Here is a 15,003-nt window from a genome sequence, read left to right as displayed (position 1 = left end):
GGTTAAGGTTAGTATTTAGGTTTCGGTCAGTTTTTAGTTTTGGTTGTTTAATACTGTGCTAAAAACATGCTGTAATAGTAATGTGGTAGGTTTAGGTTTAAGTTACAAGAAAGAAAGAAGGCTGGTTGAAAATCCATGTGGGCGGAGTCAAACGTTTAGGTCCACCTGACGTTGAGGCACGCCTCGAACTGCGCTCTGCATCCAGGGCTTACTCGTTGCAATTACAGTTACTTTTCACTACTAAAATACAGTAGCGAAGTAGTCTAATGTGTTGACGTTAAGTGAGACGTAAGTTTTATTAATAGAGAATACATTTCATATCAAACATTATGCTTAAAATATAAGATTACGTAGAAGGTTGAAAAGTTATTAACAGATTAAAAGCAAATGTATTTAATTTTTATGTTAAATTCAGTGATGCTTTGAGTTACGTGTGAGCTGACTTTTGACGTTATTGAGAGTTAGTTGTCGATTATGTTATGTATTTATAGATTTGTTTGTTGGACTTGGCATATTCTGTAGTGGACTCGAGGTGCGATCAATGGCCGAGAAAAGTTATGAGGGACTCCTGTGAAAACATCCCAGATGTGTTTTTTTTTTTTTCTGGGTGAGTTAGGTAATGCTGCTGTTGCTGTCCTACTTTTGCTCGACGCAACATCACACACGCAGGCAACTCCAAACTGGACCAGTCATGATTGACGACGTGCGCGTGTGCGCCAAGTATCCATGGAGATGACTGCTAAGGTGCTGACCTTCTCATTTACTTCTTATATAAGCGACAATCTTGGCAAGAATCGGAAACCCAGAGGTGAGGAGACAACAGCGGGGGGCGGGGCTTTGACACCAATCATCTGACACGTGGGGATGTTTTTTCAAAATGTTTTGGTCTCCCACTCTCTACGACTGACCTACATTTAGCATGCTTGCATAAACTCTTCCTGTCCAGCTATAATTGAGCTGCACAAGAGTGAGAGCATTGTCAGCATTTGTGTGTTTGCTTGTAACTTGATCCATTCCTGATTTTCTCATCTGTGAAATGCCATCATGCACGATTGCTCGGTACAGGGATTGATTGGACCATTTGAGGATGTTGACCTTGGAGTTGACGGGTTCCTTTTAATAGCTGCACAAAGTCTCAAAACATCTAGGAATTAATCACTCAAGGGTTAGCCTTGACCCATTATCTTAATTTCAATCTCAGATTTTGGATTATTCCGTTTCTTAGGAAAATATTGGAAATCCCGTTTTCTGTTCTTAGTCAAATTTGATTAATTTTGAAATTTCACAGCAATACAAAAAAATAAAAAAATTCACCTTGAAATTTGATGACTTAAAATTGAGAATATTTTAAAATGACATTATGTAAGTTTGTACACACTGAGGCGAAAACTGGTTGTCTGCATGCCACCATGCTCTGGTTACTCTCACAGGGGCGCAGACCTCCCTTTCTCCGATCTGCTAGTCTTCAATAGTTAACTCACGATTAATCATAAATTTGATATCTGTTCTAAATGTACAATAAATAAATACAATTCTAAGTTTTCATACTCTTGTTAACAAAAGTGGAAAAAAAATGTTACACTAATAGAAATAGTTCAAATAATTTTTTGACGTCTATAACCGTCAATGGCAGTGAATGAGTTAATTTCAAAATGTTTCAAAACTTCCTTCTATTCCTTAGCGTGGGCAACAGTGAAGGTTTTCAATAATTGATGGAAACTAAAGATGCAAGCAGTAATATGATCTGTTCCCGTTTAGGAAGCCTGGCCAACCTTTTACAACACAAATAAAGGAAACGTCACACTCATTGTGCAAGATGATTGTGCGAGAGGACGTCACATGCCCCCCCCCCCCAACAATGAGGCTCTCTCTGTACTTCAGTTAACATCTTGCATTTTCAACTTCCCATTACAAATGCAGACGTTACACCAGCTTCCTTTGTAGTTTGAATGTAAACCACCTCAAATTCAAGATGACTTTTATTACAACATTGCCAGTTTGACAGTACAAGAACATTTCGTATGACTTTCGCTGCGACAACAATCTTTCAGCATCCCGTTTACTTGACAGTCAAATGCAATATCTATTTTGACGGTAAACAAAAGGAAGCAGCAAAAAGTTTCAACTGACATCTCCAGAAGCTTCATTGACGGTTTTGTGCAGGAAGCTTCTTTGAACCAGTTTCAATGGAAGTATTATTTATTACTTTTATAAATGTGCTTATATTCATTCGACTTACATATGAAAAATAAAGCTACACGCATCTCCTTAGCTTATTTCAACATGAAACCTAAAACTTTTCTTATTGGTCACTATCCACTTGTGTTTTTTTTTCCCGGCACTTGAAACACCTAATTTGGTTACGAGTTGTATTTTTAGAGCAGAGTCACTGTCATCATCGAACAAAAAGATTCCTTGATTGAAGCTGATTTATTTTTGTCTGTTTCGGAATTTTTGTGCTAATTTTATTGCAACATGCCAGATGATCAACATTAATACAAATACAAAATATTTGATTCAGTGTTCAGAAAAGGAAGTATTAAAAATTAAAAAGACATGGAATTAGTCAAAAAGGAACATAACGTATTTGAAGGGACCCCAAATTCTTCACATTCCAGTTTTTACATAAGAGGAAGAAATCCAACTTAAGGCACTAAAGCTTATGTCAATGGAAGATCGTTCATTTTGCAGTTTTCAAAGGTTCACCTTTTAGGCTTATTTTTTTTCTCAGTCATCCCTAACTATGGTTAACTTAAAATATTATTCAAATAATAATTGGGTATAATACATGTCTGTTCACAAATATGTTTACAATGTGATTACATTGGACTGAAAGCATTTCCCTTTTTGGCCCATCGCGATAATTATACAGTATTTGCAGAATTGTGTTGATTTCAATAGAAGCTTCGATTCTCTTCCCCGGCTGATCCCAACAATGTTGCAGTGGCAAATACTGTATCAAACATCAGAGAAGTAGCTAGTGACATACAAAATGAGGCAATTGATCAAATGTGACATCTCTGTACGATTGCATATGCCATCACGAGAGCCTGTGAAATGATTTCACGGACACAATCGAAATGAAGAGAAAATCCGAATCAAACTATTTTAAAGGCAAAGCTCGCTACGGTCCTACTATAAAATGAGTCAAATATCAACAATCAATCACAATTTTCTCCAAAATATATTTGTGCTACAGCCCAAATAATTACAAATAATTTTATGGAAGTTATTCTCATTATTTGTGATGGAAGTACAAAATAAAACAGAATCAATACTGACCTAAATAATCATACATCAATGTTCAAATGAAATCTTGGTTTTCACCGGAGCAGCAACGTCCTCTTTTTTTTTTTCTCCTTTTTTTTTTTTAAATCCAGGAATTTAATCCCAAATAAGCATCTTTCGACAAATGTAAACAAAGTCACTGCTTGCATAAATAATGAAAAAATAAATAATGGAGAAAAAGCAAAATGCCACACATAAAAAAAAAATAGTAGCAAAAAGCACACATTTCATTATATGTGTTACTAATGTTTTTTAGTTTTTTTTTTTGTTAAAGTGAAGTTTCAAATATCTCATAATTCACTTGATTGCCTTGAGTGGATTTACACACACACAAAAAAAGTTTACGTTTGGTCTCTCACAGAATTGATAAGTACACTTAGATACATCGAGTGCTTTGCAAATGTAAAACAGGGTTTCCCCCAGTGCTTTATCACCCTTGGCTTTTGCTGCCCCCCCCCCCCCCAAAAATAGTCTAAATCCGCCCCTAACCGCCAGACTTGGCAAGTTTTACGGGGAAGCCCTGGACCACCACCCATTTTTTTCTGTTCAGAATTGTAAAATATAGCGAGCTGACTGAAAATGAAAAAGTCCGCATTAAAGCACTTCATAATGCTACTAATGTTTGCTCCTTTTTATGACAGGTAGTCTAATAAATTTATTAAGCACTGTACATACATACATATATTAGGGTCTTTTTTTTAATACTTTAAAGCTGTTTGATAGGCAACTCACTCTTGAGGAAGAATGTCAAATATTATAAAAAAAAAAAAAAAAAATCCTTTCTATGTATGACCTCACATTAGAAGCGCGGAGAACTATGAAGACTGAGGAGCGCTATGCAGAAAGGCCGACAAACATCGACTTCCGTGCCTCTGGGTCGCAACAGGAGTCAGGTCAGAGGTTGTGCGCATTTGCTTCATGTCAAATATACATCTAGACCAAAAAAAAAAGTCTTTAGATTGCAAGGATGAATTGCTGTCATGGTGTGATGAGCCCTCGGATGAATGGAAGTTGAATAGAACGTGAGAGTGTTTCGTGGATTGTGCTACAATATGGAAGGTGCCGTCACATCAACGCAAAAGTCTCAAAAGGAAGAACAACAGGTCAACTGCTCGTCGGTGGTGGTGGCGGGGGCAAGTTGTGGGCGGGACTACGACCTTTGGCCCACGGCGTGTCCCCGATGTCTGCTGCGGGACATGAAGAGCAGAACTTTGCGGATGCCGCTCAGGCGGTCTTTCAGGGACGTGATGGCGAGGAAAGGCAGCTGGGCTCGGCCCTCTAACGGAAGAACGGCGAGTAGCCACCAACACCACGATGGACCATTCGGGCTGGCCTGAAAGACAAGCGCCAAGACCACCAGGATTAGGGGGCGAAACGTCTTAAAAATGTCCGTCCTGCATACCTGAAGTTCGGAATCCTTCTCAGGTATGGGTCCAAAGTGCCCTTCAATTCGTTCCTTCTGCTCCGTTTTCAAAGAGTTGACCCAAACCAGAGCCTGGTCGTACACCGTGTCGTGTAAAGACTGCAGCTCCCCCACCGCCAAACCTTCCACCTGCAAAGGAATTCATCCGTTCATTCCGAGTCCTTCACAAAAATAAAAAAATAAAAAACTCAGCCAGCAGATTGACCTTGACATCCTCCAGGTACTCAATGTCGGCCGTGTTGTATCCGTCCCTCTCGCTGTGCTGGATGACTTTAAACCTCCGCCTGCCGATGGTGTCCACGACCGAGCGCCCGTCGGAGAAGAACGTCACGTCGCGAATGTCCAACAGGCATCCGTAGTCTGCGAATCTAGAAAAGGAGGAGAAGATAGAGAATATGACATTCTCTGGATAGCCACGTGGGGGGGGGGGGGGGGGTTGTGTGGGGGCGTGTTTCTGTCGCACCCACCCTTTGAGGTCATCCCCCAGACACATGCCAAAGCAGTTGGTTCCCGTCTCCATGCATCGGCGGATCATCAGTCGGTAGCAGGGCTCGAAGATGTGCAGGGGACACGGCACGGTGGGGAAGGCCATGGTGCACACAAATATAGGCAAGTTTTTGTTCAGGCTGAAAAGAGGAGCAAAGATGCGTTAGATTGCGTCGTCATATGTGGGAACTATTTAGTCGGGCTACACAAAAGTCTGTCGTTTAGTCTGTATTAAATATATTGGGGGTGGCTGAGTAATTTCAAGGTATCGGAACTCGCAACTTGTGGCTGTTTTACAATGAGAAATGAGAAGAATGGAACGTTGCCATAAATTTCACATCATTTTAAAGAAAAATGCTTTTTGTGTGTGAAAATGTTATGTATTAACAGCACTGGTGGTATCTGTACTTGGTCTCGGTGATTACTCGAGGATTGAGTACTCATGCTGATATCAGTCTGAAAAAGTATCAAACATCCATACTAAAAATGAAAATAAAAAATTGTTAGCAAAAAAATAAAAATGAGGGTGCAACTAAAAAACAATAACTAACTAACTACATTTTACGTTCATAAAACTAACTTTAACTAGAGCAAAAATGTCCTTAATTCATTTTATTTTTTTATTTTATATATATATATATATATATATATATATATATATATATATATATATATATATATATATATATTTTTTTTTTTATTTAGTTTATTTTAAATGTAATTTTTTGAAAATTTTACTTTTACTTTTTTACATAACAGTGTAATACAGTATATTATCTTAAACTTGATGTGCCAGAAAAAACACACACAAACTATTTAAAATAAATAAAGCATATTTGTAAAAATAAAACTGCTCTAAAATTAATTAAAACTAACTGAATTTTTAAAACAAAAGCCAAAACGAAATAATAATTTTTTTAAAAATACAATGAAACTTGTTGTCTTCAGGAGCGCAACTAAAAAAAAAACTCATCGAGAAATAATAATGTGCTTTACAGATTTCAGTTCATTTGAACTAAAAGCTAAAAACGTTCTTTTCCCCACCAATGCTGTAAAATTAGGGCATTTGTAACATAAACCATAAAATCTGATATTGGTCAAATATGTTTGTTTAGCACTTGATATTGAATACAATAGTAACTTTGATTTATGATTACAAACAAAATGGCCTTAGGCAAAAAAAAAATAACGGTTAACATAAGACCTATATAACAAGAGATAAGGTTATTGAGTATAAATAGATTTTTGTTAGCTTCGGCCTGTGGCTGGCGATACTCGACACTTGGTGTACTTAAGAGGTTAGTGTGTCAGATCGACAGGCGAGCTACAGTGGGGCAGTAGGTCAAACTGCAGCGCGGGTTATGTAAGTCCAACAGCAAGGGCGTGGCCAGGGCAAAAGGGACGTATTCATAAATAGTTGTCCCTGAGGGATCTCATAACTGGTTAGCGCGCCATAATTGGACATGTGAAGATAAGACTTGAAAGGAAAGGCCAATGAAGAAGACGTTGTCAAACTTACTTGGAAAGCTCAGCCATCTCCTCGTTGTGAATTTTCTGTCTCTCCATGAGCTCAGACGGAAGATACCTCGCTATGAGGTTTTCCATTAATGTGGTCTTGCAGTATTGTCTTTGGACGAGGTACTGTGGAAGGATGGAGACAGTTTCAGTGAGAGTGAGAAGGTTTGTGATGTGCTGACTTCATCTTTGTTAAGTCTTTTGACTGACGCGGCTGTGTTGTAACTGGCAGTTAGGGTCGGGTCGTTCCATGCCAGATCACCCGATGGGTTTAACCGATTTGAATGAAACTTGGTGGACTTGTTGATAGCGATGGCGCAACACTAAATCTGAATTTTGAGGTCAATCGGAAAAAGGGTTTGGGAGCTACGGACCGCCGAAATGGACATTTTTGGTTAAAAAGAAAAAGGGGCGTGGCTGCCTTCCTTTGAACCCTTTGCAATTACTGAATCAATCTTCACAGAACAGGTATTGTTGGAAAGGGAATTCAACAAGGATTCTCTGCTAGCAAGTCAGTTATTAGTAAATTGTATTTTTTTTAATATATATATAATCTTTTTTTTTTTTTTAAGAAAATATTATTAAAAATTAGGGGCATCAGACAATTAAAATGTGTAATCTTAATTAATCGCAGGACTTCACTAGTTAACTCACGATTAATCACAAATTTTACATCGGTTCTAAATGTACCCCCAAATTTTTTTCTAGGTTTTCATACTCTTGTTAACAAAAATGGGGGGAAAAATGTTAAATAGAAATAGTTTTAATAAATTTTTTACGTCTATATCCGTCAATGGCAGCGAATGAGTTAATCTCAAATTTTATATCTGTTCTAAATGTACAATAAAAAAAAATCTAGGGTTACATACTCTTGTTAACAAAAGTGGGAAAAAAAATTAAACTAATAGAAATTGTTCAAATGAATTTTTGACGTCTATAACCGTCAATGGCAGTTAATGAGAGCAAAGTGGAGTCTCACATACTTCTGACAACTCTTCTTTGCAAAGTGGACACTTTGGGTTGTGGTCCAGACATCTCTTGAGACACTGGAGACAGAAAGTATGACCGCAAGGCGTCGTCACCGGCTCGTAGAGTAGCCTGGGTACAAATGTGCCAAAAAGGGAACGTTAGCATATTCTAATGTAACCAATCGCAAGTGGCCCCGGGATGTGTCGAGGACCTCACCTCATGCAAAGAGAACATTCCAGATCTGTTGGGTCCAAAAGGTCGCCAACTGCAGAATTTAGCAGATGGTTCGCCTCTGCTGACCCCCAAAAAATTAAGACATAAATTTTAGTACTTCAATTTTTGTGGCGCGTTATTAGCATATTGATGATACGAGTGTGCGCGCTCACCAGACTTCAATCTTTTTTTAGCATCGCCCGTCCCGTCTGGTCCGTACTCATCCTTTGCGATCTTTCGCTTCCGTTTGTGTAGAAGACAACGGTCCATCTTTCCGTCCTCCTGAACTTTGACCTCACTACTATCGGCAGGGGCGCCGGGATCCACACTCGACTCCGATGACAGCGTGACAGGACCGAGGAGCTGAAAGAGAGCGACAAGGGTGAGAGAATGATTACACTATGGACTCCGTATTCGTAGACAGGAAATCAAATGTCGGCGGTTCACTTTTCGCCGCTAACTCATTTGCTGCCAAAAACGTATTTATACGTTCTATTTTCAACGTTTTAAGTGTCCCAACGACGTATTTATACGTTTTATGGGATTTTTTTTGGGGGGGGGGGTGGCTTTGATGCAGCCTCTCAACTGCAGAGAGCGGTTGAGGAAATGGTAGCTATTACAAAAACGGCCAGCAGGTGGCAGCAGAGTACAAGAGATCAACCAGGGCCATGTTGAAAAAAAAGCACATTTACTCGCAATTCTAAATAGATGTGTGAATAATGATGAAATTTTGCTATATTCTAATGCTAATTGCTACAAAACGGAAACAGATACAATATACTTTTTTTCCTGATGAAAGAAGAGACTCTAATCGTTCTTTTGGTAGCTTCCATGTTTTTATGGGTTTTTCTGTGGGCCTTGCAAAAATCAGTCAAAGTCCAACAAAACTGCCGGGAGCGACTGGGATTGCTTCAGTGAAAAAGGCTTGGAGTGAATGAGTTTAAAGATTTTACATTCACACAATGAAATCTAAATAATACTACTACCGCATTCTGATATAATTTTGCCTATTTTATAATAGGTGTTTTTGTGTTGGTTTGTTATTTACCATTTCCACACATTGGAACTCCAATTCAATTCAGTTGCACCAAAAACAATAAAGCTATTCTGATTCAGAATTCAAGGAGCCACTTTGATTGGCCATGATTGGGTGATCACTCATCTGCGAAATTACCAACATCGGGTCTAACCCGCCTCCGTCCAGACATACGCCGCACGCCGCGCCGGATTCCCGCCAGCCACTAAACCCGAGCGCTCTCTTCTCTTACCTGCGATTGGCCGATGCGATTCTTCATGCGACCTCTAGAGGACAGAATGTTGGGGAAGTCCGAGATGTGTTCAGGCACCTGGTCCGTCACGGGAGCCAAAAGGTCACCAAGTAGCTGAGCAAAACAAAATCAGATGATGCCATTTATATTCTCGAAACACTCATTTGCGACTTTTAATAAGTTAAATCAAGCAAGCTATGAATTGATTTGAAATTAAACAAATTACCTTGTTAGCTTCATTCCTGGCCAGTCGGCAGTCAGGCTCGATGGAAAGACATAAAAGGTATTCCCTCAGCGCTTCTTCAGTCCGGCCCAGTGACACCAGAGCTTGGGCCTTACGAACATGACCCTGGACGCATGAGGAAGTCATGGAAGAAATTGAATCGGGAATCAATTCATGAAAAGATCAACCAAAAAAATTATTATTATTCGGTCGTACCTTGGACCACAGAGGCATGAGTCTGCAGGCCATCTCGGCGTCTCGCAGAGCCTTTTCGTAGTGTTTGAGACTGGAGTGGATCTGGGAGCGGTTACTGAACAGTATGTGGTCCGTGGGGGCTGAAAAGTACACACACAAAAAAAGACAATTTTATTTAGGGCTGTGCAATTGATCGAAATTCCACACACACACGCCACGATAGAGCTGCTCCATTAAGGAAACAATAATAATCACAATTATTTGGGCAATAATTGAAACCACGATTATTCAAAAGATTATTGATTTTTTTGGTACAAAACAAGAAAATGTTTAGGCATTTAAAAATATTAAGACCAATAAAAAAAAAAATAGAAAAACTATAATTATAGAAGTTGTTTTTGGACTAAACTGAATTTATAATTATATAATATTATTTATTTATTTAGGCAAAAACTTGAAGTTGGAGTGCAGCATGTGCACTGTGCAGGAGGACGATATTAAAATATATTATTATATTATATACATATTGAAATTGTAATTGAATTTCGATTAATTGCGTAGCCCTACTCCACAATTAGAAAATCGGCAAAATCATAAAGAAAAATAAAAGATTATTAATACTAATTTTGAGTTGTTTAAATGTATATTTGCACTTTTTTTTTCTTCTTTTTTTTTTAAAGTGACTAATTTAATAAATCTTGTTTTAGTCCAAAAGGAACTTGCATAATTATAGTGTTTCAAAGAAATGTATTAATATTTTTTAACATGTTAAAACATTTTCTTGTACCAAAAAACAAATGATTGTCCTAATTGTGATTTCAATTATTACCAAATTAATTGTGATTAATATTTTCTTCATAATTGCTTTTGTATTCAATAAAAGGGCATCTCGAAAGTCTGGCAAAATGTATGAAAATACAAAGTTAATACAAAGAGAATCCATTTTCTTACTAATACTTGGACTATTTGTTACTGATAAAATGATTGCAACTGTAACTTTGATCTCAAATGCAATTATCTTTTAAATTACTCTATTTGTATTTTCTACCATGTTACATGAAAAAGGCGAGTCATCTCACAATAAAACGGCAACAATATAATATAATGTGTAATATGAAAGTGGATCTAGAGGAGAGTTATGTACGTTGTGGGTTTTACGTGAACAAATTTGTATTTGAGATGGATGAGGTGCCATATTACAAAACGGCCGCCTTACAAAACCATGCGGCACTATCAAGGTCACCCACATTCGATGTTTCATAACTACTCAAACTTATGCAAATGTCACATTTAGCCTAAAGAGTTGTTGGCGCATAACCATCAAATATGGCTCCTTTTGAAATCGATTGAAAATGGGAAGAAAAAGAAGCCAGAAAAACAAATAACATAAATGATGTTCTGATCCATCCATCCATTCACTTCCTGTTGACTGAAAAATGACATCACAATTGCTCAGGTAACAAGCAATCACGGCTCACCTGTTTTCTGAGTTTGCATATGTGACATTCACAAGGTGAGCCGCGATTGGTCAGCATGAACTATTAGGTATCAATGGATGGTATCGGCATATTTCATGAGTACCCGTATCGAGTCGATACAGATATTAAGAATGTTCGATGCCATTTTTTTTCTGACCACTACCAACCAGTATGACTACTCAACTCTTCAGAAATCACCGATACTGATACCAAGTACTGATACCACTAGTACTTTTGATACATTAAATCAACCCCCCACCCAAAAAAAAAAAATTACAGATAATTTTAAAGAAAGACCTATATATCCCAATCTAAAATTTTTGCATGAAATTAGCTCATTTGCTCCCAAAAACGTATAAATATGTTCTATTTTAAATGTTTTCGTTTTTTTATTCTAGAGCACACTGAAGGCTTTGATGCAACCTCTTAACTGCAGAGAAAGGTTGAGGAAATGGTAGTTATTACAAAAACGGCCAGCAGATGGCAGCAGAGTATAAGAGATCAACCATGTTGAAAAAAAGTTAATTTACCCACAGTTCTAAACAGATTTGTGAATAGTGATGAAACTTAGCTATTCTAATGCTAATTGCTGCAAAACGGAAACAGATAGAAATGGCAATTTTCTATTCTTCCCAAATCAAGTTCCTGATATCGGCCAACATCGTGAGTACTGATAGTCTGATACCTTAAAATAAAACCTGATATCGGCCCGATACTGATACTTGGTATCGACACTTTGCCCATTGCTACTGTTTTTCCAGCGACGTCTAGTGACAGGCAAAACAAATAAATAATATCCCACTGGATGGCAAAAGGTACCAAATGAATAATAAAGTTTTGTGAACACTAAATGAACCGACGCCAATCCTGATGACCGAAAGCCAGGACAAGGTTTCCTCTAATCTTGCAGTTCTGGCGGCCCGTTTTGGAACGCAACTTGGCCTACTGCGCATTCCTCGTGCTGACCTGCAATAATACCCTTGACCTACATTTGTGTCATTCTCCCATTACACAACGAGTGAGCCAAGGGGGCGGTGACGCGCTTACGCAATGTTTGGCCCACTGGCCCAGCCAACATGAAGAAGATTGTTATCCAACACGTGGAGACGCGATGCGCGGTAGAATTTTGTGAGGTTGTCATAGTGAACGCTTACAAGTCAAAGTGTTTAGCCAACAAGTTGAATTGGATGAATAAATCATTTGTCTTTCATTTTATTGTAGTTCATTTGCCTTTAAGACTATCAAAACATTTATGTGGTATGTAATAAATCTGGGGCTACAAATAATGATTAGGCAACTTTAATAGTCTAATTGTCAAATATATATTTTTTCTTTAAAAATAAGAGGACATTATTTCAAATTGATAGTGCAGGAAATGCAAAAATGTATTATCTCATTCCCTGCCATTGACGGCTATAAACGTCAAAAATGTATTTGAACTATTTCTATTAGTTTAACATTTTTCCCACTTTTGTTTACAAGAGTATGAAAACCTAGAATTTTTTTATTGTACATTTAGAACAGATATGAAATTTGTGATTAATCGCGAGTTAACTAGTGAGGTCATGCAATTAATTACAATTTAAAAAATTAATCGCCTCTTGCCCCTAATTTTTATTCATCTTTTTTTTTGTAATGAATTTATGGCAGTGAATGAGTTAATATTTGGTTACTGTTTTTTGGTAACATGTCAGAATTTGGGCAAAAATGTAGTGGTGTAACTAGCAAATATTTTTTAGAATTGATTAATCAGATTCATTTAAATTTTGCATTAAAGTGTATTATGAAAGCATTTTTTCCCCTTGATTACTGTTTATTAACCAATGATTGGTGTTTATTTTGTACTTCATGTACCGTATAGTGATTGAAAAAATTATTGTTGTACTATAACTGATTCGGTCATTGTTTTTCCAAATTAAAAACAGATGTTTGCAAATGTCTTATTTTGATTGAAGACAGATGATAATTGGTCTTCTTTCATGAAGGACTACTGAAATCAGTGAACAATTACTGTTGATATGCTGAAATTAGATGATTTGGACAATTTTATATTTTAAAAAATGGCTCCAAACAATAACTTGATTATTTAAAAAGTTGTCGATTATTTGATAATTGATTATTTGTCGATTCATTTTGACAGCGCATAAATGTTGATCGTTGTTTTCCAACAGAAATATGTGAATATTTACTAGAGAGAGCCTGAAGTTATGATCATTTGGACAATATATTAAACAGGGTCTCAAAATGATTAATCAATTATCAAAATATTTATCGATTAATTTGATAGTCAATTTGCTGACATTGTTTTTCATCATACAGATTAATTTACTGTTTGTTAAAAAAAAATGCATGGCAAGAAGTAAGAATAATCGCATATGAAATTGCAGTCGCAAAACAAAGTGATTCGATTATTTGTCAAAATCGATCAGCCGTAGTACACAATGTGGTAGGAAAAAAAACAAGCCGCCTGACTTACATATCAAGATTGCTTGGTTGTATTTCTCCAGAGCCGCTTCCACCTTCTTCTCCGAATAGAGTCCGTTGCCCTCCCGCCGCAGCTGTCCGGCCCGGTACACCCTCGGGAACCATTTGGCCAGCAGGTTGCTGAGGACCACGTTGACCCGGTAGCTGTGGCCGGCCACTCCGGAGCTCAGCCGGCATTCCTTACACACCACCTCCTTCTCTTTCTTATCCCTCTCCAGACACTTTTTACAGAAGCAGTGCCCGCACGCCAAAGTGACGGGTTCGAACAGGGAGCTCAGACAGATCCGGCACGAGAAGTCCTCGCACCCGCAACCTGTGGCCGCCGCCGCAGCGTCCTCTGCCCGCTCACCCCCGCTGTCCAGCCTGGTGATGGAGGTCAGGTAGTCGACGAGGTTGGCCAGGTGCGCGGGTGTCAGTCTGTCCATCTCCGCGGCTTGCCGATACGCCACAAAAGCTTCGGCGAATTTCCCCCCGAACGCGAGCGCGTCCGCCCGCCTCACGGTCAGCTCCTGCCGGCTCTCTGCGTCCCCGAGAGCCGCGAGCTGGCACTCGTAAATATCCGCGGCCAGGTCGAAGTTTTTCGCCCGGAAAGCTTCCGCGGCGAGCTGCAGCATACTTTCGCTGTCTGTTGTCCCCATGGCGGCCAAGGGTTCGATGGCGGTGCTCATACGCGTGGAGCATCCCCGCTCATGTCATGGGAAGGAAGCACTGAAGGGACTCCGCGGACCACGCGTCTCATTCAACAGAAGGGAGGGGAGGAAAAAAAAAAACGGTTACGTAAAAGTTGTGTCACGTGACGCCGGTCAGACGTTCTCATTGGCCGAGCGGGTCAAAAACGGTTACAAAACAATCGGCCATGTAACACTTCCAGAACGGGAGTGACTGTGGGACAGCAGCCGCTCTGACCTGCATTCTCGACTCATTGGACGGGTCAGACATTTAACAACTTACAAGGCCTTCCGATAAACCAACATTACATTACATTTCTGCGATATAGATGTGTATTTTTGCGTCACAAGTTTCATGACTCTCATTTCGGCGTCTTACCTAATAAACCAGGACGTCATCCTTCCAAATAGCCGCCTCCTTTCAATTCAGGTCACTTGGAAGTTCTCATCCACTCACTCAATGAACTCAAGTTATTCTTATCAGGTCATGACTGCAACGTCTGTTTTTCAAGTCAACTTTTTGCTTTCATAAGTGCACTTGAAAAACTAATGTAAGCAACTTGAGTTTCTGTATCATTTTCTCTAGATGAGTTGAAGTGCTCTTAATTTTATTTGTTTAATCTTGAAATGGTCTCTTAAAAATGTTCCAGTTGGCGACATGAACCTGGCCAGAAAAAGGGCTACAGCAAGGGCAACTAAAGATTAATTACTGATTAATCTGTCGATTATTTTGCCAATTAATGGGATAAAAAAAAAAATCTGGTTTAAATTTGCATTCTGTTCTTCAAAGACA

At 38.6% G+C, this 15,003-nt stretch overlaps 1 protein-coding gene and 1 long non-coding RNA gene across 3 annotated transcripts; one reads left to right on the top strand and one right to left on the bottom strand.

Annotated features, from left to right (window-relative positions):
• Positions 1 to 442: 442 nt before the first annotated feature.
• Positions 443 to 13,719, top strand: LOC144059364 (uncharacterized). Its single transcript, XR_013295642.1, has 3 exons — positions 443 to 808; positions 8,150 to 8,276; positions 13,566 to 13,719. It is a non-coding gene; the product is annotated as an uncharacterized LOC144059364 (long non-coding RNA).
• On the bottom strand, positions 1,967 to 14,298 carry LOC144059361 (LON peptidase N-terminal domain and RING finger protein 3-like). 2 transcript variants are annotated; one of them, XM_077578394.1, is made up of 12 exons: positions 13,535 to 14,298; positions 9,602 to 9,720; positions 9,389 to 9,511; positions 9,163 to 9,276; positions 8,068 to 8,257; positions 7,898 to 7,976; positions 7,696 to 7,810; positions 6,717 to 6,838; positions 5,179 to 5,337; positions 4,917 to 5,079; positions 4,691 to 4,840; positions 1,967 to 4,621 (listed from the first exon to the last, which is right to left on the bottom strand). In XM_077578394.1, exons 1-12 carry the CDS (start codon positions 14,208 to 14,210, stop codon positions 4,439 to 4,441), a joined length of 2,193 nt encoding a protein of 730 aa, XP_077434520.1. In that variant the 5' UTR covers positions 14,211 to 14,298; the 3' UTR covers positions 1,967 to 4,438. The 2 variants fall into 2 exon arrangements, with proteins under 2 accessions (XP_077434520.1, XP_077434521.1); XM_077578395.1 differs by having other exon boundaries at positions 7,898 to 7,973.
• Positions 14,299 to 15,003: the final 705 nt, after the last annotated feature.

The sequence above is a fragment of the Vanacampus margaritifer genome, chromosome 10 (assembly GCF_051991255.1).
Source record: "Vanacampus margaritifer isolate UIUO_Vmar chromosome 10, RoL_Vmar_1.0, whole genome shotgun sequence".
NCBI classification, from domain to species: Eukaryota; Metazoa; Chordata; class Actinopteri; order Syngnathiformes; family Syngnathidae; genus Vanacampus; species Vanacampus margaritifer.
Note: the sequence above shows the minus strand (reverse complement) of the source record. Positions and strands in the feature narration are given on the sequence as shown.

Coding starts and splice junctions, on each gene's coding strand:
- LOC144059361 (XM_077578394.1), bottom strand. CDS start 14,210: ATGAGCACCGCCATCGAACCCTTGGCCGCCATGGGGACAACAGACAGC. Junction 9,277..9,388: donor CCAGGAATGAAGCTAACAAG/GTAATTTGTTTA, acceptor TGTTTTGCTCAG/CTACTTGGTGACCTTTTGGC. Junction 4,622..4,690: donor AGAAGGATTCCGAACTTCAG/GTATGCAGGACG, acceptor CTTGTCTTTCAG/GCCAGCCCGAATGGTCCATC.